Source organism: Phyllopteryx taeniolatus, chromosome 11 (assembly GCF_024500385.1).
Source record: "Phyllopteryx taeniolatus isolate TA_2022b chromosome 11, UOR_Ptae_1.2, whole genome shotgun sequence".
NCBI classification, from domain to species: domain Eukaryota; kingdom Metazoa; phylum Chordata; class Actinopteri; order Syngnathiformes; family Syngnathidae; genus Phyllopteryx; species Phyllopteryx taeniolatus.
Window position 1 is genome coordinate 3,670,485 of NC_084512.1, and position 27,827 is coordinate 3,698,311.

Here is a 27,827-nt window from a genome sequence, read left to right on the forward strand (position 1 = left end):
TGTTTGTTCAACTATTATTTAATGTACAGTATTTCAAAAAGGACCAAAAAAAGCTTGCAATAGCTCAATATTTTTAAACATGAAGATTTTGAAGAAATTAAAATTTTGGTACAGAATTTATCGTGAATTATGGCTTGTTTAGCAGGCCGCAAAAAATGATCCAACGGGCCATATCTGGCCGCCGGATTTTCTGTTTGACACCTGTGCTTCAGACAAATCAAAACATTCCACTAGTCTCATGGTGATGTTGCAATGTGACATTTGTTGAGGTCTGAACTTTAGAACGAGCAAGCTAGCACAATGTAACACTTAAGACAAATCATCCTTTTTCTTCTTCTTGTCCTTCTTGTCCCTTTTCTTCTCCTTTTTCTTTTTCTTTTTGTGTGACTTTACTTTCGATCCCTTTTTATGGTCATTGCTGCTGTCGTGGCTACTTTCATTTTTCCCATTTGCATCTTTTTCGCTAACATCCTTAGACTTTCCATTGTATGCTGCTTCCTCCTTCACTTTGGCATGACTTTCAATGTCATGATCCTTGTTCAACTCCTCCTTAACATTTGTAGATGCAAGACAACCCGAAACAGTGATGAGCATCTTCTCCTTCTTCATCTCGAACAAATTACTTTCCTGCCCAGGCCTGTGACCACGATCATCCTCCTCCTGTTTGATTCTGTGATCCCCGTCATGCCTCCTATTATAATGATTTTCGTATTTGTCGTCGCCTCTGTCTGTGTAACTGTGGCCCCTGTGGTCTTGTCGGTCTGACAATGTGGGATGGTGTTTGCTGCTGCTGCTGCTATATCTCGTGTGTCCTTTAGTCTCTTCTGTATGTTTATTCACCAAAGTTTTCTGCCAAAAAGATAAAAACAAACAAACGAGAGCTTAATTATTTGTAAATACATTTTCAATAGAATATTACAAGATCAAAACATGAAAGCGTTTACATACACGGGGCAACATGGCCGCACAGATAGTGTCAACCAATATTAAAAACCCACCCAAGACGTCCCAAAAAATGTCTTGACACCGCAAAGTGCAAATTTGAATGAAAAAACAACAAATCAATTAAAAAAAAAAAAAAAAAAAAAACACCACGTTTGTTAAGGCTTTGAAATCATGAAAAATAAGGACCACCCTCGTGCTGCAGAACTATGTGGGCATGCTCGCTGAAGGCGATGGAGACAGCCGTTAACAGATCAATCAAATACGTTTGCTTGTATGCTGTGTGCTTAAGTGCCTGTAGTCAACAACTGGCTGAATAACGTGCGCCAATGTGGTTATGGTTAACAAATCGTTATGTGGGGACCCGCACAAAACAACTCAGAGCGAGGCACTGACGTACGGTGGGGCAATAAAGTATTTAGTCAGCCACCAATTGTGCAAGTTCTCCCACTAAAAAGATGAGAGAGGCCTGAAATTTTCAACATAGGTATAACTCACCTATGAGAAACAAATAGAAAAATAAAATCCAGAAAATCACCGTCTGATTTTGAAAGAATTTATTAGCAAATTATGGTGGAAAATAGGCACGGTGTACGACTGGTTAGCACATCTGCCTCACAGTTTTGAGGACCGGGGTTCAAATCCCGGCCCCGCCTGTGTGACGTTTGCATGTTCTCCCCGTGCCTGCGTGGGTTTTCTCCAGGTACTCTGGTTTCCTCTCACATCCCAAAAACATGCATGGTAGGTTAATTGAAGACTCTAAATTGCCCGTAGGTGTGAATGTGAGAGAATGGTTCTTTGTGCCCTGGGATTGGCTGGCGACCAGTTTGGGGTGTACACCCGAAGATAGCTGGGATAGGCTCCAGCACGCCCGCAACCCTAGTGAGGAGAAGCGGTAAAGAAAATGGATGGTGGAAAATAAGTATTTGATTAATGAGAAAAGTTCATCTCAATACAATACAATCATTGCCATGCTGAAAGACCGAGCCACGTTTCATCTTCAATGCCCTTGCTGATAGAAGGAGGTTTTCACTCAAAATCTCACGATACTTGACTCCATTCATTCTTTTCAGTCGTGCTGGTCCCTTTGCAGAAAAACAGCCCCAAAGCATGTTGTTTCCACCCCCATGCTTCATAATAGGTATGGTGTTCTTTGGATGCAATTTCTCCTCCAAACACGGTAAGTTGAGTTTTTACCAAAAAGTTCTATTTTGGTTTCATCTGACCATATGACATTCCCCCAATCCTTTTATGGATCATCCAAATGCTCTCTAGCAAACTTTCAGACGGGCCTGGACATGTACTGGCTTAAGCAGGGGGACACGTCAAGCACTACAGGATTTGAGTCCCTGGTGGTGTAGTGTGTTACTGATGGTAGCCTTTGTTACTTTGGTCCCAGCTCTGTGCAGGTCCTTCACTAGGTCCCCCTGTGTGGTTCTGGGATTTTTGCTCACCGTTTTTGTGATCATTTTGACCCCGGGGTGAGATCTTGCGTGGAGCCCCAGATTGAGGGAGATTATCAGTGGTCTTGTATGTCTTCCATTTTCTAATAATTGCTCCCACAGTTGATTTCTTCACATCAAGCTGCTTACCTATTGCAGATTCAGCCTTCCCAGCCTGGTGCAGGTCTTCAATTTTGTTTTTGGTGTCCTTTGACAGCTCTTTGGTCTTGGACATAGTGGAGTTTGGAATGTGACTGTTTGAGATTGTGGGTAGGTGTCTTTTATACTGATAAATTCAAACAGGTGCCATTAATACAGGTAACGAGTGGAGGACAGAGGAGCCTCTTAAAGAAGTAGTTACAGCTCTGTGAGAGCCAGAAATCTTGCTAGTTTGTAGGTGACAAAATACTTATTTTCTGCCATAATTTGCAAATAAATAAAATAAAATAAATAAATTTAAAAAATCAGACAGAAAATCAGATGTGATTTTCTGGATTTTGTTTTTCTCATTTTCTCTCTCATAGTTGATGTATACCTATGATGAAAATTACAGGCCTGTCTCATCTTTTTAAGTGGGAGATCTTGCACAATTGGTGGTTGACTAAATACTTTTTTGCCCCACTATATTAAACGACCCTGCTGTAGTCGAGCAAGGTCCTTAGCTCGCTAGATAGTGAATGTAATGAACAGTTAACATTCCCTTAACTCATTCTCTGACAGCCATTTCCTGAGCAGGGAACTCCTCGACTGCCAAGCATTTTCGAGCAATTTCACTGATTTTCCAAGCCCCACAGAATATTATGTACTATGATGATGTAAACACCAAAAAAAAAAACGAAAGATCAGACTCTCTTCTTTCAACCGAAAAAAATAAGCTTATACCAATCTTATATAATCAAATCAAATATAGGCTACTTTCAGCCAAATCTGTTTCTGAAAGAAAAAAATGGAGAAAACTGCCTTTTTGTGAAAGCAGACACATCAAGCAGAACAAAATAACACTGAGAAAGTACTTTTGACTGAAAAATAATTTATTTACAAGTATAACTATGTACAGAATTTACATTAGACAAAAATGCATGAACAAATGGGCCTCCCACACTTGCACTTTTTCCCTCCAAATTCTCCTGCTCTACCGTTTGCTCAATAGTCCAGGTTTTTATTTCCTTGCGCATAAAATCTAGCAAAATTTTATCCACATCTTATTTTATTCTTCTGTTGGCACTGAATGGGATCTTCTGTGGTTGTCATTCTCCTTGAAACCAGTCACTACTTCTGCTCGAAGCAGAACCTGTGCAGTTTAGAAATATAACTATTACTATAAAAATACATTGTTGAAATTGCTATCGTGGGACGTGGAGGAAAAAAAGCTTTCAATTACCTTTTTTTAGTCTGCACTGCGTACTGGAATGGGAGTTGAACATCTGCTGGATGCATAACCTGTAAGTTTTACAAAATACATAATGATTACTCGAGAATATTTTTTATTGATAACGTGTTTTGCAAGGGTAAAAAAAAAAACGCACATTACTTCTTCGCAATCCTAAAAGACGCTCGACTCGCAGGTGTTGAATTCCTGCAAGATGGACAAAATGGAAAATTCAAATTAGTACTTGTAACAGGTGTTACATTGTAATGTGAACTAGTGGGACTAAATTATGTTTTTATGTAAAAAAGATTGAAGGAGCGTGTTTGCTCGCCAAATGTAGCAAACGCGAGCTGCAAACGAGTTACCTTCTTCGTCAGACTTTGTCGATCTTCATCGGAGGAAGCTCGCCCTGGCTATCCAAAAGGGAGTTCACTCTCTGACGATTCCAGATCCCATTTATTCAAGTCCTGGTTGGCAGACGAGAGCATCTCGCCATATGTATGGGCCGGCATTTTGCGCGATAGCTTTGGATGCCACAATTCTGTTTCTGAGCTCTTCAGCAGTTGCTTTGACCTCATGATTCTCATTTGCTCTGACGTGCACTGTGAGCTGTAAGGTCTTATGTAGATAGGTGTGTGGCTTTCCTAATCAAGTCCAATCAGTATAATCAAACACAGCTGGACTCCAATGAAGGTGTAGAACCATCTCAAGGATGATCAGAAGAAATAGACAGCACCAGAGTTAAATATGTCACAGCAAAGTGTCTGAATACTTATGGCTGTGTAATATTTCAGTTTTTCTTTTTTAATAAATCTGCAAAAATTTCAACAATTCCATTTTTTTCTGTCAATATGGGGTGCTGTGTGTACATAAATGTGGAAAAAAATGAACTTAAATTATTTAACCAAATGGCTGTAATATAACAAAAAGTGAAAAATTTAAGGGGGTCTGAATACTTCCCGTACCTACTGTATATATATAAATTAAATATAAATTGCCCATAGGTGTGAATGTGAGTGCGAATGGTTGTTTATACAGCGGCTCACCATTTTTCTCGGCAAATATATTTCCAAAGTTGTTATTGACATGAAAATTTCATCAGATGTTGGGAACAACCCAAGTAATCCATACATACAAAGAAAGAAGAAAGTAAATCAGAAATTAAGTTGTGTAATAATGTGAAATGACACAGGGAAAAAGTCTTGAACACGCCAACTGGTATTTATTTAATATTTTGTACAAAAGGCGGCACGGTGGCCGACTGGTTAGAGCATCAGCCTCACTGAGGACCCGGGTTCAATCCCCGTCCCCGCCTGTGTGGAGTTTGCATGTTCTCCCCGTGCCTGCGTGGGTTTTCTCCGGGCACTCCGGTTTCCTCCCACATCCCAAAAACATACATTAATTGAAGACTCTAAATTGCCCGTAGGTGTGAATGTGAGTGCGGATGGTTGTTTGTATGTGCCCTGCGATTGGCTGGCAACCAGTTCAGGGTGTACCCCGCCTCCTGCCCGATGACAGCTGGGATGGGCTCCAGCACGCCCGCGACCCTAGTGAGGAGAAGCGGCTCAGAAAATGGATGCATGGATGGATTTTGTACAAAAGCCTTTGTTTGCAATGACAGGTTCAAGACGCCTCCTGTATGGAGAAACAAGTTACATGCGTTGCTCTGGTGTGATTTCAGCCCATTTCTCCACACAAGCAGTCTTCAAATTTTGAAGGTTCCGTGAGCTTCTTTTATGGACCTCGAGTTTCAGTTCTTTCCATAGATTTTCGATTGGATTCAAGTCAGGTGATTGGCTGGGCCATTCTAGCAGCTTTATTTGTGCTCTTTGAAACCAATTGATAGTTTCCTTTGCAGTATGTTTTGAATAATCAGCCTGCTGAAATGTCCAATCTCATTTCACTTTGATCATCCTCGTAGATGGCAGCGGATTTTTGTGAAGAATGTCTCGGTAGATTGGCCCATTCATCATACCTTCAATAATGTGAAGCTTACCAGTACCATTTTCTGAAAAAAAACCCCCACACCATCACGTTCCCAACTCCAAACATACCAACAGTACCAATGTTGGTATGGTGCTTTTAGGGTGATCCTCCAAACGTGGTGTGGATTATGGCATCCAACAGTTCAATTTTGCTCTCATCAGACCAGACTATAGACCCTTTCCAAAAAATTTGAATATCATATTATTTCGATGATTCATATTATTTCGATGATTCCTTTCAAAGAGTTAAACTTTCATTTATTTATTTTTTCATAATTTGGGCTTCCACCTCATAAAACTTACAAAATCAGGAATTCAAAAAATTTGAATACTGTGAAGAAATCACCATTTGCTTCTCAGTTTTGTAGAAAAAAAGAAAAATAAATTAGGATCACATTAAATCAATCAAAATATGGTACTTTCAAAACGATCTGTTAATCTTCAATACTTGGTTGAGAATCTCTTTGCTTTAATAACTGCCTCGATGCGCCGTGGCATTGAGGCAATCACCCTGTGCCATTGCCTGGGAGTTATGGAAGCCCAGATTTCCTTGATGCTTGCTGTCAGTTCTTCTTTGTTTTTGGGTCATGTGTCCCCCATTGATTCTCAGTGGGGTTTAGATCTGGTAAGTTGGCTGGCCAGTCAAGCCCTGTGATGTCTTGGGCATCAAACCAGCTTTTGGTGCTTCTGGCGGTTTGGGCAGGGGCCAGGTCCTGCTGGAGGATGAAATTTGCATCTCCATACAGATCCTCAGCAGAAGGAATCATGAAGTCCTCAAAAACATTCTCGTAGACTGTTGCGGTGACCTTGGATTTAAGAAAGTAGAGTTTACCAACACCTGCACTGGACATTGCACCCCAAATCATGACTGACTGTGGATATTTCACACTGGACCTAAAAGCAGCTTGGGTTCTGTTCATCACCCGTCTTCCCTTGGACCTTGAATCCCGAATGAAAGGCACACTTTCATCTGAAAAAAGGACCTTGAACCACTGGCCAACAGTCCAGTCCTTCTTCTCCTTGACCCAGTTGAGACGCTTCCTACATTGGCTGTGGCTCAGAAGTGGCTAGAGCCGAGGAACCTGACAGTTGTAGCCCATCTCCCCGATGCGTCTGAATTTGGTGGTTTTTGAAGTTGTGACTTCCGCCTGATTCCTGCTAGATTATTGATCATCTCTTTTACTGGTGAATCTTCTCCAGCCACATTTTGTCCTTCCACTAGACTTTCCATTGATATGCTTTGACACAGTACTCTGTGAACAGCCAGCCAACCTTAGCTATGAACTTTTGTGACTTTTGTGGAGTGTATCAATGATGGTCTTCTGACCAGTTGTCAAGTCTGCAGTCTTCCCCATATTGAACCCAACTGAGACAATTGAAGCAAACTGAAGCAATTTAATAACACCTGGGGAAACCCGTGCAAGTGCTTTGAGTTTAGTAGATGATTAGTGTGTGACACAAGTAAAAACATTTAGGGCTTGCAAAATTTGGGCTGATTTCTTCACAGTATTCAAATTTTTTAAATTCCTGATTTCGTGGGTTTTATGTGCTGCAAGCCCAAATTATGTAAAAATAAACAAACACTTGAAATTCTTTAAATAGTGGGCCCTGAATCTATACTCTATGAAAGTTTATCTTTTTGAATGGAATTATGGAAATAAACTTTTCCATGATATTCTACATTTTTGGAAAGGGTCTGTATATTCTCCCAGTATTAAAGTGGCTTGTCCAAATGTTCAGCAAACTTTAAAAGAGCTTTCACATGCTTCCCCCCCCCCCCCCCAGCAATAGGGTTTTGCGTGGGGAATGTTTATATAGGCCATGGCGGCGGAGTGCATTACTCACTGTTTTCCTTCTGACAACAGTACCTGCTAATTCCAAGTCTTTTTGAAGCTCTCCACACGGAGTCCTTGGCTCTTGGACAAGTCTTTTGATTATTCTTTGCACTCCTCTGTCAGAAATCTTGCGAGGAGCACCTGATCGAGGCAAATTTATGCTGGTATGATTGGCTTTCTACTTACGTATTATGGCCCCAACCGTGCTCACTGGAACGTTCAGAAACCTGGATATGTTCCTTTAACCAATGCCATCGTTATGTTTTGCAACAATTACTTTGCGATGGTCTTGAGACAACTCTCTCCTCTTACCCATCATGAGATGTGTCTTGACTCACACCTTGGCAATGAGACCTTTTTTTAGGCCATCAATTAGGACTGAACTAGCTGATATTCATTTGCACTGCCAAGGGGCTGGATTGGTGTTTAATTATTGATAGATTATAGGTGTTGGCGTTCCATGCCTTTTTGCACCTACCTTTCTTCAGGTGTTCAATACTTTTTCCCTGTGTCATTTCACATTATTACACACAACTTAACTTCTGATCTTATCTGTTCTACTTTCTTTCTTTGTACGATTACTTGGGTTGTTCCCAACATCTGGTGAAAATTTCATGTCACCTTTGGAAATTTTGAAATATTTAGTGGGAAAAATGGTGACGTGTTAAATACTTATTTCAGCCTCTGTATGTATGCATGTATATATGTACATACATATATATCCACACACACACACACACACACACACTAAAACGTTTTTTGGTTCAAATTATGAATGATGATTACAAGGATTTTAACAAATATCCTCACAAAATAAAAACACACCTTTGGAAGTGATTTAGGCTTCTGTGACGTGTTTTGATATTGACACACACTTTCAAAATACAGTAGTGCAAAACAAATCAATGTAATTTTCCCAAGGCTTTATTTTTTCTAGAGCATGTTCACTATTTATTATTATTATTATTTTTTTTTTTTTTACACTGTGTTTGTTAGGTCCATACAAAGTCGATAACATCACGAACGAGACCATTTATTTCCAACCTTTCTGGAGCCAAGGCACATATTTTACTATTGAAAAATCTCACGGCACACCAACAACAAAAAAAAAAAAAAAAAAAAAGTGGATACATTAATTACTGTATGTACAACCCCAATTCCACTGAAGTTGGGACATTGTGTTAAACAAATAAAAACAGAATACAATGATTTGCAAATCATGTTCAACCTATATTTAATTGAATACACTACAAATACAAGATATTTAATGTGCAAACTTATGAACTTTATATTTTTTAGCAAATAATCATTAACTTAGAATTTTATGGCTGCAACACGTTCCAAAAAAACCTGGGACAGGGTCATGTTTACCACTGTGTTTCATCACCTTTTCTCTTAACATTCAATAAATGTTTGGGAACTGAGAACACTAATTGTTGAAGCTTTGTAGGTGGAATTCTTTCCCATTCTTGCTTGATGTACAGCTTCAGCTATTCAAATGACCGGGGTCTCCGTTGTCATATTTTACGCTTCATAATGCACCACACATTTTCAATGGGAGACAGGTCTGGACTGCAGGCAGGCCAGTATAGTACCCCCACTCTTTTACTACGAAGCCACGCTGTTGTAACACGTGCAGAATGTGGTTTGGCATTGTCTTGTTGAAATAAGCAGGGGCCATGAAAAAAGACGTTGCTTGGATGGCAGCATATGTTTCTCCAAAACCTGTATGTACCTTTCAGCATTAATGGTGCCGTCACAGATGTGGAAGTTACCCATGCCATTGGCACTAACACAGCCCCATACCATCACAGATGCTGGCTTTTGAACTTTGCGTCCGTAACAGTCCGGATGGTTCTTTTCCTCTTTGGCCCGGAGGACACGATGTCCACAATTTACCAAAACAATTTGAAACGTGGACTCGTCGTACCACAGAACACTTTTCCACTTTGCATCAGAAGCCGGCAGCGTGTGTTGTTGATAAATCGCTGGGTGTTGTTGATAAATCGCTTTTGCTTTGCATAGTAGAGTTTCAAGTTGCATGTAGCGCTGAACTGTATTTACTGACATTGGTTTTCTGAAGTGTTCCTGAGCCCATGTGGTGATATACTTTAAACATTGTTGTTGGTTTTTGATGCAGTGCCACCTGAGGGATTGAAGGTCACAGGCATTCAATGTTGGTTTTCGGCCTTGCTGCTTACATGCAGTGATTTCTCCAGATTCTCTGAACCTTTTGATGATATTATGGACCGTAAATGATGAAATCCCTAAATTCCTTGCAATTGCACGTTGTGAAACGTTGTCCTTAAACTGTTCGACTATTTTCTCACGCACTTGTTCACAAAGAGATGAACCTCGCCCCATCTTTGCTTGTGAATGACAGAGCAATTCAGGGACGCTCCTTTTATACCCAATTATGGCATCCACCTGTTCCCAATTAGCCTGTTCACCTGTGTGATGTTCCAAACAGGTGTTTGGTGAGCATTCCTTAACTTTCTCAGTCTTTATTGCCACCTGTCCCAGCTTTTTTGGAACGTGTTGCAGCCATAAAATTCTAAGTTATTCATTATTTGCTAAAACAATACAGTTTATCAGTTTGAACATTAAATATCTTGTCTTTGTAGTGTATTAAATTAAATATAGGTTGAACATTATTCGCAAAGCATTGTATTCTGTTTTCATTTATGTTTAACACAGCGTCCCAACTTCACTGGAATTGGGGTTGCACTTCCTGCCATCTAATAGCATTTATTTGTTCTGTCTGTCACTATGCCCCACTGGCATAAATAGATGAACAGATACATTATTCCTTGTAAATAAAAACTTTTTTGAGCAATTACGTGAAATTTCCCACGGCACACGTGAAGAGCGCTCACGGCACACTACTGTGCCTCGGCACACTGGTTGGGAATCACTGACTTATACATATTTAATTTTGTCTGGCGACATTATGGCATTGCACTAATTAATAACACATTCAAAGAGACTCTCCCATAGCATTAAAAATATACACACACACCTTATGAAAAGCTTACCAACTTCCATGTATCTTTGCGGAATGGGGTGGTATGTGCCAAAGAAGAAGCCATACATGTGTGTGCATATTCTGGACTATTTTCACTTTTACAAATAACGTGAGGGAATAAGGAGAGTTAATTTCTTAGTGGATTTAATGAGTGAATCATAATTCCACAATTCACGGGAATGGGCAGGCTCAATGAGTGCTAATGCAGTTCTTTCAACTAAAACAATTGCATCATCCATCCATCCATTCTTGTGTAAATCCTGACTTTTATAAAAATTGCCAATACACCGCTATATGAGATATACTTACTGTACAGTGTTTATTATTTAACATTCCCCTTACTTTTTTACATATTTGATGTAAACCTGACAAATACAATCTATAATAAACACATTTTGTATCGGAAAGGAAAGACTCACACAGTCAATCTTATTATGGCAGTGGTTGGCAGCATGGGTTTCAGCAGTTCTTAAATCTCCAATGAACTCCTCACATATCTGGCAGTAAAACCCGATCACTGGTATGAGAAAACTGAATCCTAAAAAAAAAGAAAAAAAGAAAGATGAAAAACAGTGAGTGCCTGAATGCATAAAATAATAGACCAATTTGTATAATAAAGAACATACAAAATAAGACTATTTTACCATCCTCTTTGAGCAATTCCCCCACTTCTTTCATCAACATTTCAGTTTTTGTTATTTTTGTTTGTTTGGCATTGTTCCTTTCACTGTCATCACCCAGCTAGAAGAGAAGTGACAAGTTAAACTAACAAATGACCCAAAAAAGGATGAATGGAATTGGGCTAATATTATTTCAGTATTGTTTCAGGGATGTTCTCATAGCTGTCAAATATGTATGTGATGTATTTCATTCTAGGGTCAGATGTTGATCCAATCCACATTGTTTGACTGGGACCTAAGGAGATTGAGGCAAAAATGTTGTTCTCCCGTCATCTACTTTGTTGGTTTAAAGGAGATGTCAAATTCCATGTAGCGTAAAAAACGACCTGTTTACTCATTGATTGATTACAGGTGACAAATATTTAAGTTTGTGTGTTGTTCTGTCAGGGTGTTTCAGACACTGGCCGTGAAACCCATTACCTTGTGTTTATTATACGATGATAGAGATGTCCCGACTGGATCACCTGTTTCCCGCTTCTCCTTGGTTGCTAAAAAAAAATATTTAAAAAAATAATAAATAAATTTTAAAAAATAGGAAAAGTCTACACAAAAAAGATTTATCAATAAAGGCATAATAAGATATGCATATCAGGCAGAAATTTTCAACAGATTCGGTCCACCACGGCCCCATGATAGAAAACCTTATCCTTGACAGCTGGGGAAAAACAGATCAACAACAAATATTTTGTACCAAATTTTATGTAAATAAAGTATATTCTAAGAATGTACATTAGATATAAAAAAAAAAAGTCTAAACACATCTGTTCAAATGGCAGGTTTTTGAGACGACAATTTTAAAACTTCAAAATTAAAAAAAAGTTTTAAAATTTAAAAATTTCAACCAATGTGACCAATAAACTGTACAACACAATTTTAAAAATAAATAAAATGCTTTAGAGAGGGGAAGTAGAAATAAACCACTGAGATAATGTGGTTTCCCAAGCATGCACACACTATAATTGAGAATGTGGATGAGTTCAGAACTAAACAATCACATTCAAACTCATGTTAAATGGAAATCAACACCTTTTAAAGTGCCTTTGATTAACCCTAAATAAATTTCAAACCGTTCTAGTATGCTTTTTTTCTGTCACTTTAGCAGGTGCATTTGACAGCACAAGCCATGGTCGGCAGAGGGGTTCACAGCATCAGAGGGACCTGACAGTTCAGAGTTATCAGTCAGGTGAAGGGTCCAAAAGAATTTCCAAGGCATTAAATATACTGTAGAACACATTTATGACAGTCAACATCCATCCATCCATCCATCAATTTTCTGAGCCGCTTCTCCTCACTAGGGTCGCAGGCGTGCTGGAGCCTATCCCAGCTATCATCGGGCAGGAGGCAGGGTACACCCTGAACTGGTTGCCAGCCAATCACAGGGCACATACAAACAAACAACATTCACTCACATTCACACCTACGGGCAATTTAGAGTCCCCAATTAATGCATGTTTTTGGGATGTGGGAGGAAACCGGAGTGCCCGGAGAAAACCCACGCAGGCACGGGGAGAATATGCAAACTCCACACAGGCGGGACCGGGGATTGAACCCCGCTCCTCAGAACTGTGAGGCTGACGCTCTAACCAGTCGTCCACCGTGCCGCCACAGTCAACATCAAATGGCAAAAATATACAAAGAACTAAAAATGACAAAGGATGACAAGACGAGAAGAAAGTCGTGGTGTTGCCAAGAGGCTGAGAGCAACATTGAAGGAGATAAAGGAATTTGGCTGTCCAGTGCATGTGACAACAATCTCTCATATCTTTCGTATCTTAAGATGGAAGCCCCATCTTACATTTTGCAAAAACCCACTTGAACTCTCTCAAACGCATGTGGGAAAATGTGTTATGGTCCGATGAAACCAACAAACCTTTTGGCCGTCACTACAAAAAGGTATGTTTGGCGCAAACACAACACTGCTCATCACCGAAAAAAACAAACTTGCTAAAATGAAGCACGGTGATGGCGGCAGATTCATGTTTTCTTCAGATGAAACTGGAGCCTTAGTCAAGGTGGGAGTGAATTTTGAAGTTCCACTTCTAAATCTGTATTAGCTCTGCTAGAAAGCTGAAGATGAAAATCTTTCAGCCTGCCAATGACCAAAGCACACATCCAAATAAACGAATGGCTTTATCTGAACAAGATTAAGGATTTGGTATGACCCAGCTCAAGTACAGACCTGAATCCGATCGAAAATCTGTGGGGTGACGTGAAGAGGGCTGTGCATAGAGATCTTTTTTTTGCAAAGACCAGTGGGCAAATATTGCTACAGCAAGATGTGCCACACTGAGAGACGTACCTACCTAAAAAGACTGGGTGCTGTAACAAGCAGGTTATTGTACTTTTATTTTCTCTTTAAAAGATCCATCAATCCAAACAATTTTCCATACTGCTTATCCTCACTAGGGTCACAGAGGTGCTCAGAATCAGAATCATCTTTATTTGCCAAGTACACAAGGAATTTATCTCGGGTAGTTGGAGCCACTCTCGTACGACACCACTCAATTGACAGTGAAGACTTAGGACATAAAAACATAAAAACACAGTCACTGAGCAATAAAAGGTTACCAGTGATGTGGTAATGACGATACAATTTTAATTATTTTTTTACAATTGTGCAAATGATGCTGAGTCCTCTAGCAATTTAGAGCAGTTTGAAATGACTAATAGAACAATAGTCAGGTGCAGTGACCATTGTGCAAATGGCGCAGAGATTTCAAGAAATTTATGCAGTTCAAAGTGACTCATAGTGCCATAATCTGGAACAATGTCAATTGTGCAAATTGTGCAGATACTTCTCAGGCACATGAGTGGCCAGTATTGGTCAACAAGATATGCAATTAGTGCAGAGTGACTACTACAGTGAGTGCATAAATACAGTGGGTAAGGAAAGTATTCAGACCCCCTTAATGTTTTTCTCTCTGTTATATTGCAGCCATTTGCTAAAATAATTTAAGTTAATTTTTTTCCTCATTAATGTACACACAGCACCCCATATTGAAAAAAAAAAAACAATTGTTGAAATTTTTGCTAATTTATTAAAAAGAAAAACTGAAATATCACCCAGCCATAAGTATTCAGACCCTTTGCTGTGACACTCATATTTAACTCGGGTGCTGTCCATTTCTTCTGATATTCCTTGAGATGATTCTACACCTTCATTGGAGTCCAGCTGTGTTTGATTATACTGATTGGACTTGATTAGGAAAGCACACACCTGTCTATATAAGACCTTACAGCTCACAGTGCATGTCAGAGCAAATGAGAATCATGGTCAAAGGAACTGAAGAGACAATTGTGGCAAGGCACAGATCTGGTCAAGGTTGCAAAAACATTTCTGCTGTACTTAAGGTTCCAAAGAGCACAGTGGGCTCCATAACCCTGAAATGGAAGACGTTTGGGACGACCAGAACCCTTCCGAGAGCTAGCCGTCCAGACAAATTGGGGGAGAAGAGCCTTGATGAGAGAGGTAAAGAAGAACCCAAAGATCACTGTGGCTGAGTGTTAAATATATTGTAGAAGTTATCATTTATTTGCTTAGCTTGCATTAGTATTATGGACGATTTTAGATGTCTCGCCTTCAAAAAGATGACTCAGCATCATCCGATGGAAGAGCGCCTGGACCAAGGACGTGATCGGATGTGGTCGGGGACGTGACAGGTGTTGGTCCAATGTTTTGTGTTGTGTCTTATTGCTTAGAACATTATGTCTGGGAAAAACCCTCCTATTTTCAAATATCCTTAGTGTGTTGTGTCTTGTAGCTTAGTACGTTATGTCTTGTAAACTTAGAAACCTCCCTATTTTCAAATAAATGCAGGAGCGACGGGAGAGATTGTTTAGAGCGTGTTGTGAGGCTGTGATCTGAACAATCTCCCATACGCCCTCCTCATGAGAAAAAGAAACCAGCGTCTTCATTCCTTTTGTGTCTATTTTTTATAATGTTGGGTAAGATAAATCCAACACTGAGCTCCAGAGATGCAGTCGGGAGATGGCAGAAAGTTCTAGAAAGTCAACCAACACTGCACCCCTCCACCAGTCGGGGCTTTATGGCAGAGTGGCCTCTCCTCAGTGCAAGACACACAACAGCCCGCATGGAGTTTGCTAAAAAAACACCTGAAGGACTCCAAGATGGTGAGAAATAAGATCCCCTGGTCTGATGAGATCAATATAGAACTTTTTGGCCTTAATTCTAAGTGGTATGGTGATGGCAGCATCTTGCTGTGGGGGTGGGACAGGACGACTGGTTGCAATCGAAGGAAAGATGAACGTGGCCAAGTACAGGGATATGCTGGACGAAAACCTTCTCCGGACTGCTCAGGACCTCAGACTGGGCCTATGGAAGGAGTGGCTTCAGAACAACTCTGTGACTGTTCTTGAATGACCCAGCCAGAGTCCTGACTTAAACCCAATTGAGCATCTCTGGATAGACCTGAAAATGGCTGTCCACCAACATTCACCATCCAACCTGACAGAAATGGAGAGGATCTGCAAAGAGGAATGGCAGAGGATCTCCAAATCCAGGTATGAAAAACGTGTTGCATCATTCCAAAAAGACTCATGGCTGTAGCTCAAAAGGGTGCTTCTTCTAAATACTGAGCAAAGAGGCGCGCGGCCGACAACGCCTGCATTGCATCACGTGACTGACGTATTGCCCCGCGCAGCACCTCTGCGTAGCTTGCCGCCCACCCGACAAAAATAGTTGCTGTCCGTCGAACGCAGCGGAGATAATCTCTCGTGATTTGTCCGTTTTAGTCACATGCTGTTATGACGTAGTCAGCGAGCCCCTTGGTTCTACATACCATCTACGTCGCCGCCTTCTTGATCGATTTTGCAGCATAATTAAACGTATCATCTGGTCATCTAGGTTTATTTGTTCTGTCGCAGTCACCATTGTTGTTGCTTTATTCCTTGTTACTGAAAGGAAAGTAAAAACAGCTACCGGAAATGGCAAAAAAAAAATTGCAGAGGAAACTCCACCCTGTTGTGTCCTATCCAATACTAGCCGTATTGACACCCCCGACTGAGAACTGCAGCACACTTTCAAACAGCGTGCATGGGGTACCCCAGTGCTGGTAGTGTGTGTCGATGAGTTGGTGTCCCCCAGCCTCATCTGCTATGTCCTGCCCGTCAGGAACCTGTAAATCACTGGGAGATGGCAAGTGAGACGCTGAGCTGGAGAAGCTTGCAGGAGAGGAGTTCGGAGATGATGGTGTTGAGCGCAGAGCTGAAATCCACGAACAGGAGCCTCGCGTAGGTCTCCGTGCCATCAAGGTATTCTAAGATGAAGTGCAGTCCCATGTTGACTGCGTCATCCGCAGACCTGTTTGCTCAGTAGGCAAACTGCAGGGGGTCCAGCAGGGGACCTGTGACGCTCTTGAGATGGTCCAGCATGAGGCGTTCAAAGGACTTCATGACAACAGATGTCAGGCCTGTAGTCATGAAGTCCATCCTCGCTTACTCTGGCCGAGAAGGCGGGGTACACCCTGAACTGGTCGCCAGCCAATCGCAGGGTACATATAAACAAACAACCATTTGCATTCACATTCATACCTATGGGCAAATTAGAGTTTTCAATTAACCTACCGTGTATGTTTTGGGATGTGGGAGGAAACCGGAGTACCCGGAGAAAATCCACCCAGGATCGGGGAGAACTTGCAAACTACACACAGGCGAGGCCGGTTTTGAACCTGGGTCCTCAGAACTGTGAGACAAATGTGTTAACCAGTCGTCTGCTGCCTCTTTCAAAGATAAATGTGTTCATCAATTGAGTTGCACAGGTCATCAGTCACTTTAAAGGTAGAAAAAACATTGAAAATGATTGATCTTGGTTTCATTTCTGTACATCACAAAAACCTGACCTTTGAACAGGGGTGTTTAGATTTTTTTTATAACCTGTACAAAGGTTAAAGTAACAATCCTTTGCAAACTTGACTTTTCAATTTATGCCATTCTTGTATACTGTACATGTGCATGTACATGGGGCTTGAACAAAAAGAACAACAACAATTAATGTAATAAGGTTAATATTTCATGGAATAGCCTTACCTTTGATGAGTGACCGTAGGGACTCCAAAGCTTGCTGCACATTAGGGCTGTGAGATGAAATCAATCCCAAGGAAGCTGTTGTCAAACAACTGAGTGGCTCAGAAGATACCTGTTTCTCCATCACACTACTGTCTTTTTTCCCCAAACTGTTCAATATGTTTTTGATTTTCTCACACTCATTGTTGTCCAGATTTGCAAAGACTTGGCTTGAAGATGAGAGGCCATTCAAAATACGGAAATTTGACTTATCACAGTTAGGCTCTAGACTGCCCATCTCACAGGTCATTATTTCGTCACACTTTGGTTGGACCAACTCTCCAGTCATGCATGTTGTAGATGTTCCGTAGTCCACTTTTTCCTTTGTGGCCTTTTCATCCCCGTACAAGAACAACTCTTCATCGTCACACTGATCAGCTTTTCGAGCTGTCTGACTTTGGGGCTGAAGCCAAGAGAAGTCGCTGCCAACTCTGTCATGAGGCAGGAGCATGCTGTCATTTTCCAGTGATGTTGAAGTCGCCAGTGTGTCATGTTGCTGCTTGTTGTAGAGACACTGCAATTTGTTGCTTTTATTTGAGGCCTGGAAAGAGAAAATAATTTTATTTTCTTAACAAATAGTGCAGATTTAAGTTTCATTTACTAAAAATCTGAGAATTCGCTTTTCATCATTACGACATAAAGAGTTTGTAAATTCAAAGTGTTACATTGACATACAAATTTAATTCGTTCTTTTACCATGCATGTAACTAAAATACCTCACAGCATCTCAAATACTTTCCACATTGAAAGTTATGGAAATATGATTAGTCCATTCCAGCCTGCAGAAGACTTTATTTAACAAGAAAAATAGCACTCAACCATATTGTACTTTTTAAAAACACACTAATAATAATAAAGTAATTCAACAGAATGTAAAGACAAAGTGTTTGCCTCATTTCATGCTTCAATTCAATGGACCAATGTGCTGCTCCTCTGTTGTGTGTGCCTTGGCCATCAGGGGGCCGTATAACACATACAGATATAGCAATTTAGATTTGATGATGAAACACAAAGCCTATTGCAACCAAGCTTTAGTAATATTTTTTTCGCGGCAGATAAATATACAGTCAGGCCCATAAATATTGGGATATCGACACAATTCCTATCTTTTTGGCTCTAAACACCACCACAATAGATTTGAAATGAAATGAGGTGCTTTAACTGCACTGTCAGATTGAATTAGAGGGAATCTAGATTCAAATTAGGCAAATAGTGTAGGAATTACAATTTGTATGTGTGGCTCCCACTTCTTAAGGGAACAAAATTAATGGGACAAATTAACGACCATAAATCAAAGTTTCACTTTTCAGTCATTACAGCCTAAAGCCTGGAACACTTTATTGACCGTCAGATAGTTACAGTACCACACAACAAGACACGTGACAAGCCTAAAAATAAACTAGCTTTTGAATTCATACGCGCCGAAGACGCGGAGTTATGACGATCGATGACGTCCTTGATCGGATCGGCGACTTATGACATGAAAGCCGATCAGCATAAAATGCAAATTATCGGCCGATACCGATGACGCCGATCAGGTCGGTGTAAAGTCTAGTCTATATAAGACCTTACAGCTCACAGTGCATGTCAGAGCCAATGAGAATCATGAGGTCAAAGAAACTGCCTGAAGAGACAGAATTGTGGCAAGGCACAGATCTGGCCAGGGTTACAGGAAAAAAAATTCTGCTCCAGTTAAAGTTCCGAAGAGCACAGTGGCCTCCATAATCCTTAAATGGAAGACGTTTGGGACGACCGGAACCCTTCTTAGAGCTGGCCGTCCGGCCAAACTGAGCAATCGGGGGGGGAGAACCTCGGCGAGAGAGGTAAAGAAGAACCCAAAGATCACTGTGGCTGAGCTCCAGAGATGCAGTCGGGAGATGGGAGAAAGTTCTAGAAAGTCCACCATCACTGCAGCCCTCCACCAGTTGGGGCTTTATGGCAGAGTGGCCCGACGAAAGCCTCTTCTCAGTGCAAGACACATGAAAGCCCGTATGGAGTTTGCTAAAAAAAACACCTGAAGGACTCCAAGATGGTGAGAAATAAGATTCTCTGGTCTGATGAGACCAAGATAGAACTTTTTGGCCTTAATTCTAAGCGGTATGTGTGGAGAAAACCAGGCACTGCTCATCACCTGTCAAATACAGTCCCAACAGTGAAGCATGGTGGTGGCAGCATCATGCTGTGGGGAAGTATTTCAGCTGCAGGGACAAGACGACTGGTTGCAATCGAAGGAAAGATAAACATGGCCAAGTACAGGGATATGCTGGACGAAAACCTTCTCCAGACTGCTCAGGACCTCAGACTGCGCCGCAGGTTCACCTTCCAACAAGACAATGACCCTAAGCACACAGCTAAAATAACGGAGTGGGTTCAGAACAACTCTGTGACTGTTCTAGAATGGCCCAGCCAGAGCCCTGACTTAAATCCAATTGAGCATCTCCAGAGACCTGAAAATGGCTGGCCACCAACATTCACCATCCAACCTGACAAGAACTGGAGAGGATCTGCAAGGAGGAATGGCAGAGGATCCCCAAATCTAGGTGTGAAAAACTTGTTGCATCATTCCCAAAATTTTAGCTCAAAAGGGTGCTTCTACTAAATACTGAGCAAAGGGTCTGAATACTTATGGCTGTGTGATATTTCAGTTTTTCTTGTTTAATCTGCAAAAATTTCAACAGTTCCATTTTTTCATACATTTAAATATATACATATATATATATGCACACACACATTCATATAAATATATACACACACACATACACACACACACATATATATATATACAGTGGGTACGGAAAGTATTCAGTATAGATCCTGTGAGCTTAACATTACAAATGTATACCCTAAAATGCATGAATGAGATTATCTACCTCAATAGTTAGGATTGCATCTTTGAGAGAAGGCAGCTGGTCTCCCATTTCCTTTTTTCTCATGACCATCTTAAGTCCCTCTAACAAACTACTGCCCCTGAGATCAGTACTACAACTAGCATTGTTGTAGTCGTCGATGTGGCTGGGGCTGCTACTTCGTGACGATGACCGCCTTTGCCTGCTTTTGCTCCGCGCACGACTTTTCCTGCTTTTGCTTCGACTGCGAGCCCTGCTTTTGTTTCTTGCACGACTTTTTCCACGAACTTGACTTATGCCTCTTCCTCTGCTTCGGCTTCGCACGCGGCTTTTGCCTCGAGATCTTCCACGGCCAGGACTCCTGCTCTGGCTTTTGCTCCTGGTCAAATGCTTCTGGAAAACATGGTCTGATTTGACAGCCTCCTTCAGGATCTTGGCTGACTTTAATGCATCCGCCAGGTTTAATGCCATGTTCCCTCTGAGATAGTCTGGGAAAGGTTTGTTTGCAGCTATACATCTCAGGAACTCTTCTCCAGCACTGTCGCTAAAAAAAATTAATCAATCAGCAGCTTGAATCAAGAAATTAAAATGTTCCATTTTGACTTTCATTTACATGTTCAACCACGTACCTGTTCTCTCGTGTATGATGTTTGACAGGTGTGGGATTCCATTTGGAGACCGGAAGGTGCGATGGTGGTGCCGGAGAGGCAAGCTGCTGGTTGCCTCCCGGAGTAATCACTCTACTACGGTCTATGGAGAACGAGCTACAGTGGGGCTGAGAGTATTCAGAATTAATGTTAGTAGTACTTTGTATGACAGAATGGTAACATTTAAGGCATGTATATACTCTTTTAGTTTCCAAGAAAAAAATGATTTTTTTTTAATTTAAACAGTGGTACCTTGACTTACGAGTACACCAACTTCCAAGTTTTTTGTGCTCGTATTGACAAACCTCTTTTTTCTAACAATTGGGCCAAAGAGAATGCTGGGAAGACTTAGTTGATGTCCATTGAATTCAAGCTTGAAAACATAGTTTTCACTCAGATTCTAATTCTAAAAACACGAGGAAAGCATGAGTCAAAAAAAGGCTATAACGACAGCATTACAGTTTCGTGTCTGTGGAATGATAGCGCTGCTGCTTAAAGTGAGGAACGCATGGCGATAGGCAAAAGAAAACATTACAAAGATTAATTTCCGTGAAAGTGAAGTAAACTAGGCGGCACGACTGGTTAGCACATCTGCCTCGCAGTTCCGAGGACCCGGGTTCAAATCCGACCTCGCCTGTGTGGAGTTTGCATGTTCTCCCCATGCCTGCATGGGTTTTCTCCGGGTACTCCGGTTTCCTCCCACATTCCAAAAACATGCATGGTAAGTTACTTGGAGACTCTAAATTGCCTATAGGTGTGAACGTGAGTACGAATGATTGTTTGTTTATTATGTGCCCTGCGATTGGCTGGCGACCAGTTCAGGGTGTACCCTGCCTTTCGCCCACAGTAAGCTTGGATAGGCTCCAGCTGCCCCGCAACCCTAGTGAGGATAAGCGGTATTGTAAAATGAATGAATGAATGAAGTCAAATAAAATGTAGCAATAAGGAAAAAAATATTTATTTATTCAGTTAGTGTTTGTTATTATACTGTGTAATTCTGTTCAGGGCTATTTTTCTTATTAAATACTCTTATTGAACACAAAAGATGTTGATGTTTTGGTGCCTGATACGAATTGATGGCATTTCCTTTCAAAGGGTAAACTTGAGATTCAAGTGATTCAAATTTTGAGCATGGTCACAGAACAAATGCAACTCGTGAGTCAAGTTACCACTTAATGTTTTTTATTTGACAAGAAAATTGTGCAATGGATATAAAAACTCTACGTACCCCTGTTCAAATGCCAATTTTTGTGGAATAAAAAAATAGTCAGATAAATCATTAAAAAATGTTCCCCCATTAATGTGACCTATTATCTGTACAAATCAATTTTAAAAATATTTTAAGGGGAAGAATGAATATATATATATATATATATATATACTTTTCAGAGTACAATAACCTGATTGCATTACTTAGCACATCCTCATACTTTATTGCAGCACCTTTGGCTTATACTACGGCACTCAGGCTTTTTGCCCTCGTTTCTTTGCAAATATGCTCCAAATCTGTCAGATTGCAAAGGCATCTTCTGTGTACAGCCCTCTTCAGATCCCCCCACATATGTTCAATGGAACTGTTCATGACTCCTTCAACCTTGACAAAGGCCCCAGTTCCAGCTGAAGAAAAACATAAAAAGCATCAGGCAGCCACCACCATGCTTCACATAGGTATGTGTTCTTTTGGCGTTAAGCAGTGTTGTATTTGCACCAAACATACGTTTTGTCTAAAACAAGGGTTGTAAATCTATGGCTCGCGAGCCACATGTGCCTGTTTTGAGGACTGCATCTGGCTCGCTTAGGTGACTAAAAACGATAAATAATGAATAATTTTGCTGACATGTTAAAGTAAAACATTACAAAAATCTGTGTTAGAAATAACGTTCAAAATATAAAACTTTCTAATACACTTTAACCAATCCACCCATTTTCTACCACAATCCGCATTTGAACAGGGGTGTGTATACTTTTTATATCCACTGCATAACTGAATACAGGATAATTTGTTTAAATATACGGTGCATATATGACGACTCAATTATGATTACAGCATATACTTTCTTCTCATGTGACACCCCGGGACATGCTGCGTCTCCTCAGAATAACATTTTATTTAATACATATTAATGATGTCTTACCACGACTAATGTCTCTTTCATAAAAAGATGCCGGGTTTAATTATTACCTTTTGATCACCACTTGTTCCAAGAAATAAATCATAACTCCTTGTAGAAAGATGGCAAATGGGCCAGCCAAGAAAAAATCCTTCGCACTTTGTTGCACAGCTGTATAATTGTTGCATATGAAGAAATACATTTTTAATTGTCACTGTTTGAGTCTGCTTGCATTTTTGCTAAGTGTAGCATTGACCATCCGGATCCAATGTGGAACTGCATTTCTTTTTTCTTTTTTTTAAATCAAAGTCAGAATGACATGTTTATTAATGTTATGTTTATTACGTTATGGTGGATGACTGCACTGCACTGACAGACATTTAGTTTGACATTTGTTTTAATAACTGAGAAAATTATCAATAGCCAGTTGATTAAAACTTTTAATTACCCTTTAGCACTGTACAGTGCCAGGTCTACTTGTCGGGATGGTCGTTTTTTTCACTTCAGTTATACAGCTACTCGACCAATTAAAGATCCGCAGTGGTTTATATCACCCATGTATCCTTTCACCATTTTTGGAACCTCTGCTGACAAGGTAGTAAAAGTAAATATCCTGTAGAACTGCAACTAGTAGTACCTGGTTTTGCTAGTGGAAAAGGCTCAACAACGAGTTGCGCTGAGCCAAGTTAGTACCATGAAGTTTTTGAATTTCTTGGGACAACATTCTGCGTGCATTACTGCTGCATGTCTGGGAGAATGTCTTTCAAGTCAGGTTGTTTCTTTTGATAGTGAGACATCCTTCTAAATTCAAGGTCAAATATATAATGAAATTAAGCATTTACTGCAACTCACAGGCAATGCATGATTGCAGTACAATTCACGTAAGACAAATTGTGCAAAGCTTTATCATCCTACACCATGTAGGTATGTTACTAAATCCATAAAAATGGCCGCCATTTTCTTTCTATTTGTGATGCCGGATTTTGGGCCTGTGGATTTAGCAGACAACCAAAATCACATTTTCTCATTGTTTTGCACAAGGCAATACTTGTTCTTTTCAGATTAAGTTGTTGGGAAATCCCTTTACCACCTCGTTTTTGGAATGTTTAACTCAGTTGAGCTTTTCTGTGGTTCTGAACAAGGTTATTATAGAAAACAAAAACAAACGAAATAACTGAAACTAAAATTGGAAAAACATTTTCTTAAATGAAATAAAAAATTTGACTTTTTTTTTTTTTTCTTTTAAACTAAAACATCATTTTACGTTTGCAAAACAAACTAAAACTATAATTATAGCGAAAATGTCCTTTGTCAATTAATTACATACATGAGCTTTCAGCATTGCTTTTAAATATATTTATTTTGGATGAATACAGACACAGAATTGATACAGAAGGAAGTGTCGCCTAGAAGTGACATCATCGGGCAGCGCCGTCATATTGATGGTTCGCCAGACCAAGCGTACATTTTTCCGCAAAGCTAACTTTTACATCCAAGCTTTTTTACGTGTTGCTCACGGAAATGGCTAAGACGGCTACCGACTAGCTAGCGCCTTCACAGAACCTGCACATCGCTTATTCGTCTTTTGGGGGAAATGCAGAGAAATGGACAACTGCTGACAGTCTAAAAATGCCGCTGATTCCCGCCACGAAAGGCAGATGTGAAAGCAGACGAGTTTGTCTCGCCGACACAGCAAAAGTAAATTTTCACAGCATGACTTCAGCAACAAAGGAAAACTTGAAAAGTTTTGTCACAATAATTATGCACTCAAAAAAAAAAAAAAAAAAAACAGACGCACTTTCACTGGAGATACATACAGCAAGTAAAAGCAAGCTTACTTTCTATCGAACAGTCACAAATCTTAAAGTCCACTTGAGAAGTTAGCATTTTAACAACAAGGAAAGGAAAACCTGCAAATAAGAACTTGATTTTTTTTTGTAAGTTAAACATATACACATTTTTAAAAAGAGCATACTACAGCTTGTGTCTCGTGAATGGTGTTACTGTACGTTGTGATGCATGTAATCTAACATTAGAAGCATAATTATGCACTGCACTTATTGTGTGGATGGTCTTTCATCTGTTAATAAGTTAATACATTTGTAATGGTATTTTTTTTGCATTTTTATTACACAATACTTATCTTTTTTTAATCTCACACTTGACAATTACCCCGAATAAAAAACTAAAACTAACACTGAAACTAATAAACCTAAACTAAAAAACCTTCTCTAAAAGCTAATTAAAACTAACTGAAAACGAAATAAAAACTAGCTACAATGGAAATTCCCAAACTATTATAACACTGGTTCTGACAAAGATGAAAATGGTGCTCGATTTTCAAAAATCACACTCATCGGATTCAAAGATAACAGAAGACTTTATGGTTGTGATCCACTATTATTATTCCTGTTTTCTGTGAAGTTTGAAGTAAATCTTACGATGCGCTTGCTCTCAGTTTGACCTGGAAAATGAGATGGCTCAAGCGGGCGCCATCGAAAAATCTGAAAATGGCCTGTTTAAACATCTCATTTTCAAGAGACTAACGTACAGGCATTTTTCTACCAAAGAGTCAAGGTTTCGGTCACAAATTCCCTTATGATTTACACTGATTTCTGGGCAGAAATTTTGGGCTGAATTGTGACATGAAACCCTTAACACTTATCCGATTTTTGCAAACTATGGCGTATTTATTCGTGAATCACTCTTCTCTCCAATTATAGCATCTATTTTGGCATCCAGGTAATTTGAAAGTTTTAGTGACATACCTATACCATGTCTAACCAAAATTGTTCTACCCAGCAATTTTGAGACCGTTCCTTCTTCCGTGCTTGATTGCAACTTCTTAAAAGATGTTTTGGGACCATGTATGTACAATTACAAAACCCAACCAACTTGTAAAGCTGGTAGACACGAGCCATTATTCGCAATGCACTTTAAACGGCACTGGACTGTAATATGTTGGGTCACCAGAGTAGATCATTTTCACACGTACCAAACGCTGAGACTTTCTTTTAAGTGTATGGAAACAAAGTATGCGTATATTAAGGTTTCTACTTCTTTGACAATTTATTATTATTATTATTTTTAACTCCCACGCCCCCACTTGGTATGCTAGGTGAAACTAAGCTAGCATGAGCGTGCTGTGTACGTACATTCATAAAATTGGGTCTTGGAGGTCTGGATAGAAATTGGTCTTCCGGCGACCCCGAAGACGAAAAAGGCCCGGACGGTCGGGGAGGCAAATGTCCAGATGGAGGCAGACAAGGAGCTCCAGCGACGTTAAACAGAGGACCATGAGATGGCCGAACACCGAAAGATGGCGGACCGCGCGGATGTTGACCGGGCCGGTACATTATCGTGTTTTCATTAGGCAATAAAGACGAGTGAGATAAACTCAATTGGAGAATATCAAAAGTTTGCAACCCGATCAATTACGTTGCTGCAAAAGCGATGAGCAGAATAATGCGCAAGACGCAAACAGACTCTTCTTCTAACTATGTACAAAGGCATCGCAAATAACAACACCGCCCCCTACTGAATAGGAGCTTTGAGTTCAGACGCAATCTAGTTTTAATGCGGTTAATCTACTTCCGGGTCTTAAAACTGATGCGCGGGTGTTGGTGAATCGGTAAACAGTACGTCGGAGCCATGTAGGAACGGTTCCTCCGGACAAGAGATGTCTCCCACATAGCCATGAAATATGAATATGAAATGAGACAAAGTGTAAAAATAGCAGCATGGACACACGCTGTTTTGTGTAGCTGCTGTTAGCTACTAATCAAGTTATGTGAAACAAATTCAAAAACAAAACAAAAAACAATTCTACTGCCACTTTGAGGGATATTTAATATCCATCCATCCATTTTCTCTACCACTTATCCTCACAAGGGTCGCGGGCGGGCGGCACGGTGGCCGACTGGTTAGAGCGTCAGCCTCACAGTTCTGAGGTGCGGGGTTCAATCCCCGTCCCCACCTGTGTGGAGTTTGCATGTTCTCCCCGTGCCTGCATGGGTTTTCTCCGGGCACTCCGGTTTCCTCCCACATCCCAAAAACATGCATTAATTGGAGACTCTAAATTGCCCGTAGGCATGACTGTGAGTGCGAATGGTTGTTTGTTTCGATGTGCCCTGCGATTGGCTGGCAACCAGTTCAGGGTGTACCCCGCCTCCTGCCCGATGACAGCTGGGATAGGCTCCAGCATGCCCGCGACCCTAGTGAGGAGAAGCGGCTCAGATAATGGATGGATGGATCTTGAAAAAAAGAGATAGAAGGCCTATGTTGCTACTACGATGTTACAGCTACTACGTTGTACAATGTAACTATATGTAACTGTGTAGTAAGGTGTGTTTGCCTTGTGACACACTCCTGTTAGAAAACATCATTTCATAATGTAATTATGGAGCGTAAAAAAAATATGTGAAAGAGAGTAGTCCATTAAAAAGAATGATAATCAGTACAGGAGAGAAATTTGAAATAAGTATTTAATGAAAACAAGCAAATAAAAAAAAAAAAAATCCTTGGACATTTATTGATATTTCTGAGGACTTGATCTCCTCTTCTTTTCCTTTTGACTTGTCCTGTTAGGGGTCGCTAATATCTGATATCTAGTCATTTTCCATGGTTTTCTTGATAGTAACAAACCTGACTGGCAATACAATTTAGCTTCAGCATGTCTGTCAAAAAGGACAAAGTATCATCATGAAATCAGCTATATTTTGTCGAAGTACATTGTATTCTTCAGGTAATATACCGAAGAAATGTCTGCTCCATTCTCCCATTATGTGTACATTTAAATGCCTAATTTACAGTTATTTAAATTCACTTTGATTAAATTTGATACGAAAGTTTTTTTTGTTTTGTT

General features: G+C 40.2%; 1 protein-coding gene and 1 long non-coding RNA gene across 3 annotated transcripts; both read right to left on the reverse strand.

Moving 5' to 3' along the window:
• Positions 1 to 26,481, reverse strand: si:ch211-195b21.5 (serine/arginine repetitive matrix protein 2). 2 transcript variants are annotated; one of them, XM_061789596.1, is made up of 9 exons: positions 26,119 to 26,247; positions 23,035 to 23,134; positions 20,835 to 20,980; positions 20,230 to 20,749; positions 17,324 to 17,900; positions 11,699 to 11,766; positions 11,243 to 11,339; positions 11,018 to 11,136; positions 1 to 849 (listed from the first exon to the last, which is right to left on the reverse strand). In XM_061789596.1, exons 4-9 carry the CDS (start codon positions 20,674 to 20,676, stop codon positions 310 to 312), a joined length of 1,848 nt encoding a protein of 615 aa, XP_061645580.1. In that variant the 5' UTR covers positions 20,677 to 20,749; positions 20,835 to 20,980; positions 23,035 to 23,134; positions 26,119 to 26,247; the 3' UTR covers positions 1 to 309. The 2 variants fall into 2 exon arrangements, with proteins under 2 accessions (XP_061645580.1, XP_061645579.1); XM_061789595.1 differs by lacking the exon at positions 23,035 to 23,134 and having other exon boundaries at positions 26,119 to 26,481.
• On the reverse strand, positions 856 to 8,669 carry LOC133485616 (uncharacterized). The gene is made up of 3 exons (XR_009790733.1): positions 3,911 to 8,669; positions 3,766 to 3,824; positions 856 to 3,675 (listed from the first exon to the last, which is right to left on the reverse strand). It is a non-coding gene; the product is annotated as an uncharacterized LOC133485616 (long non-coding RNA).
• Positions 26,482 to 27,827: the final 1,346 nt, after the last annotated feature.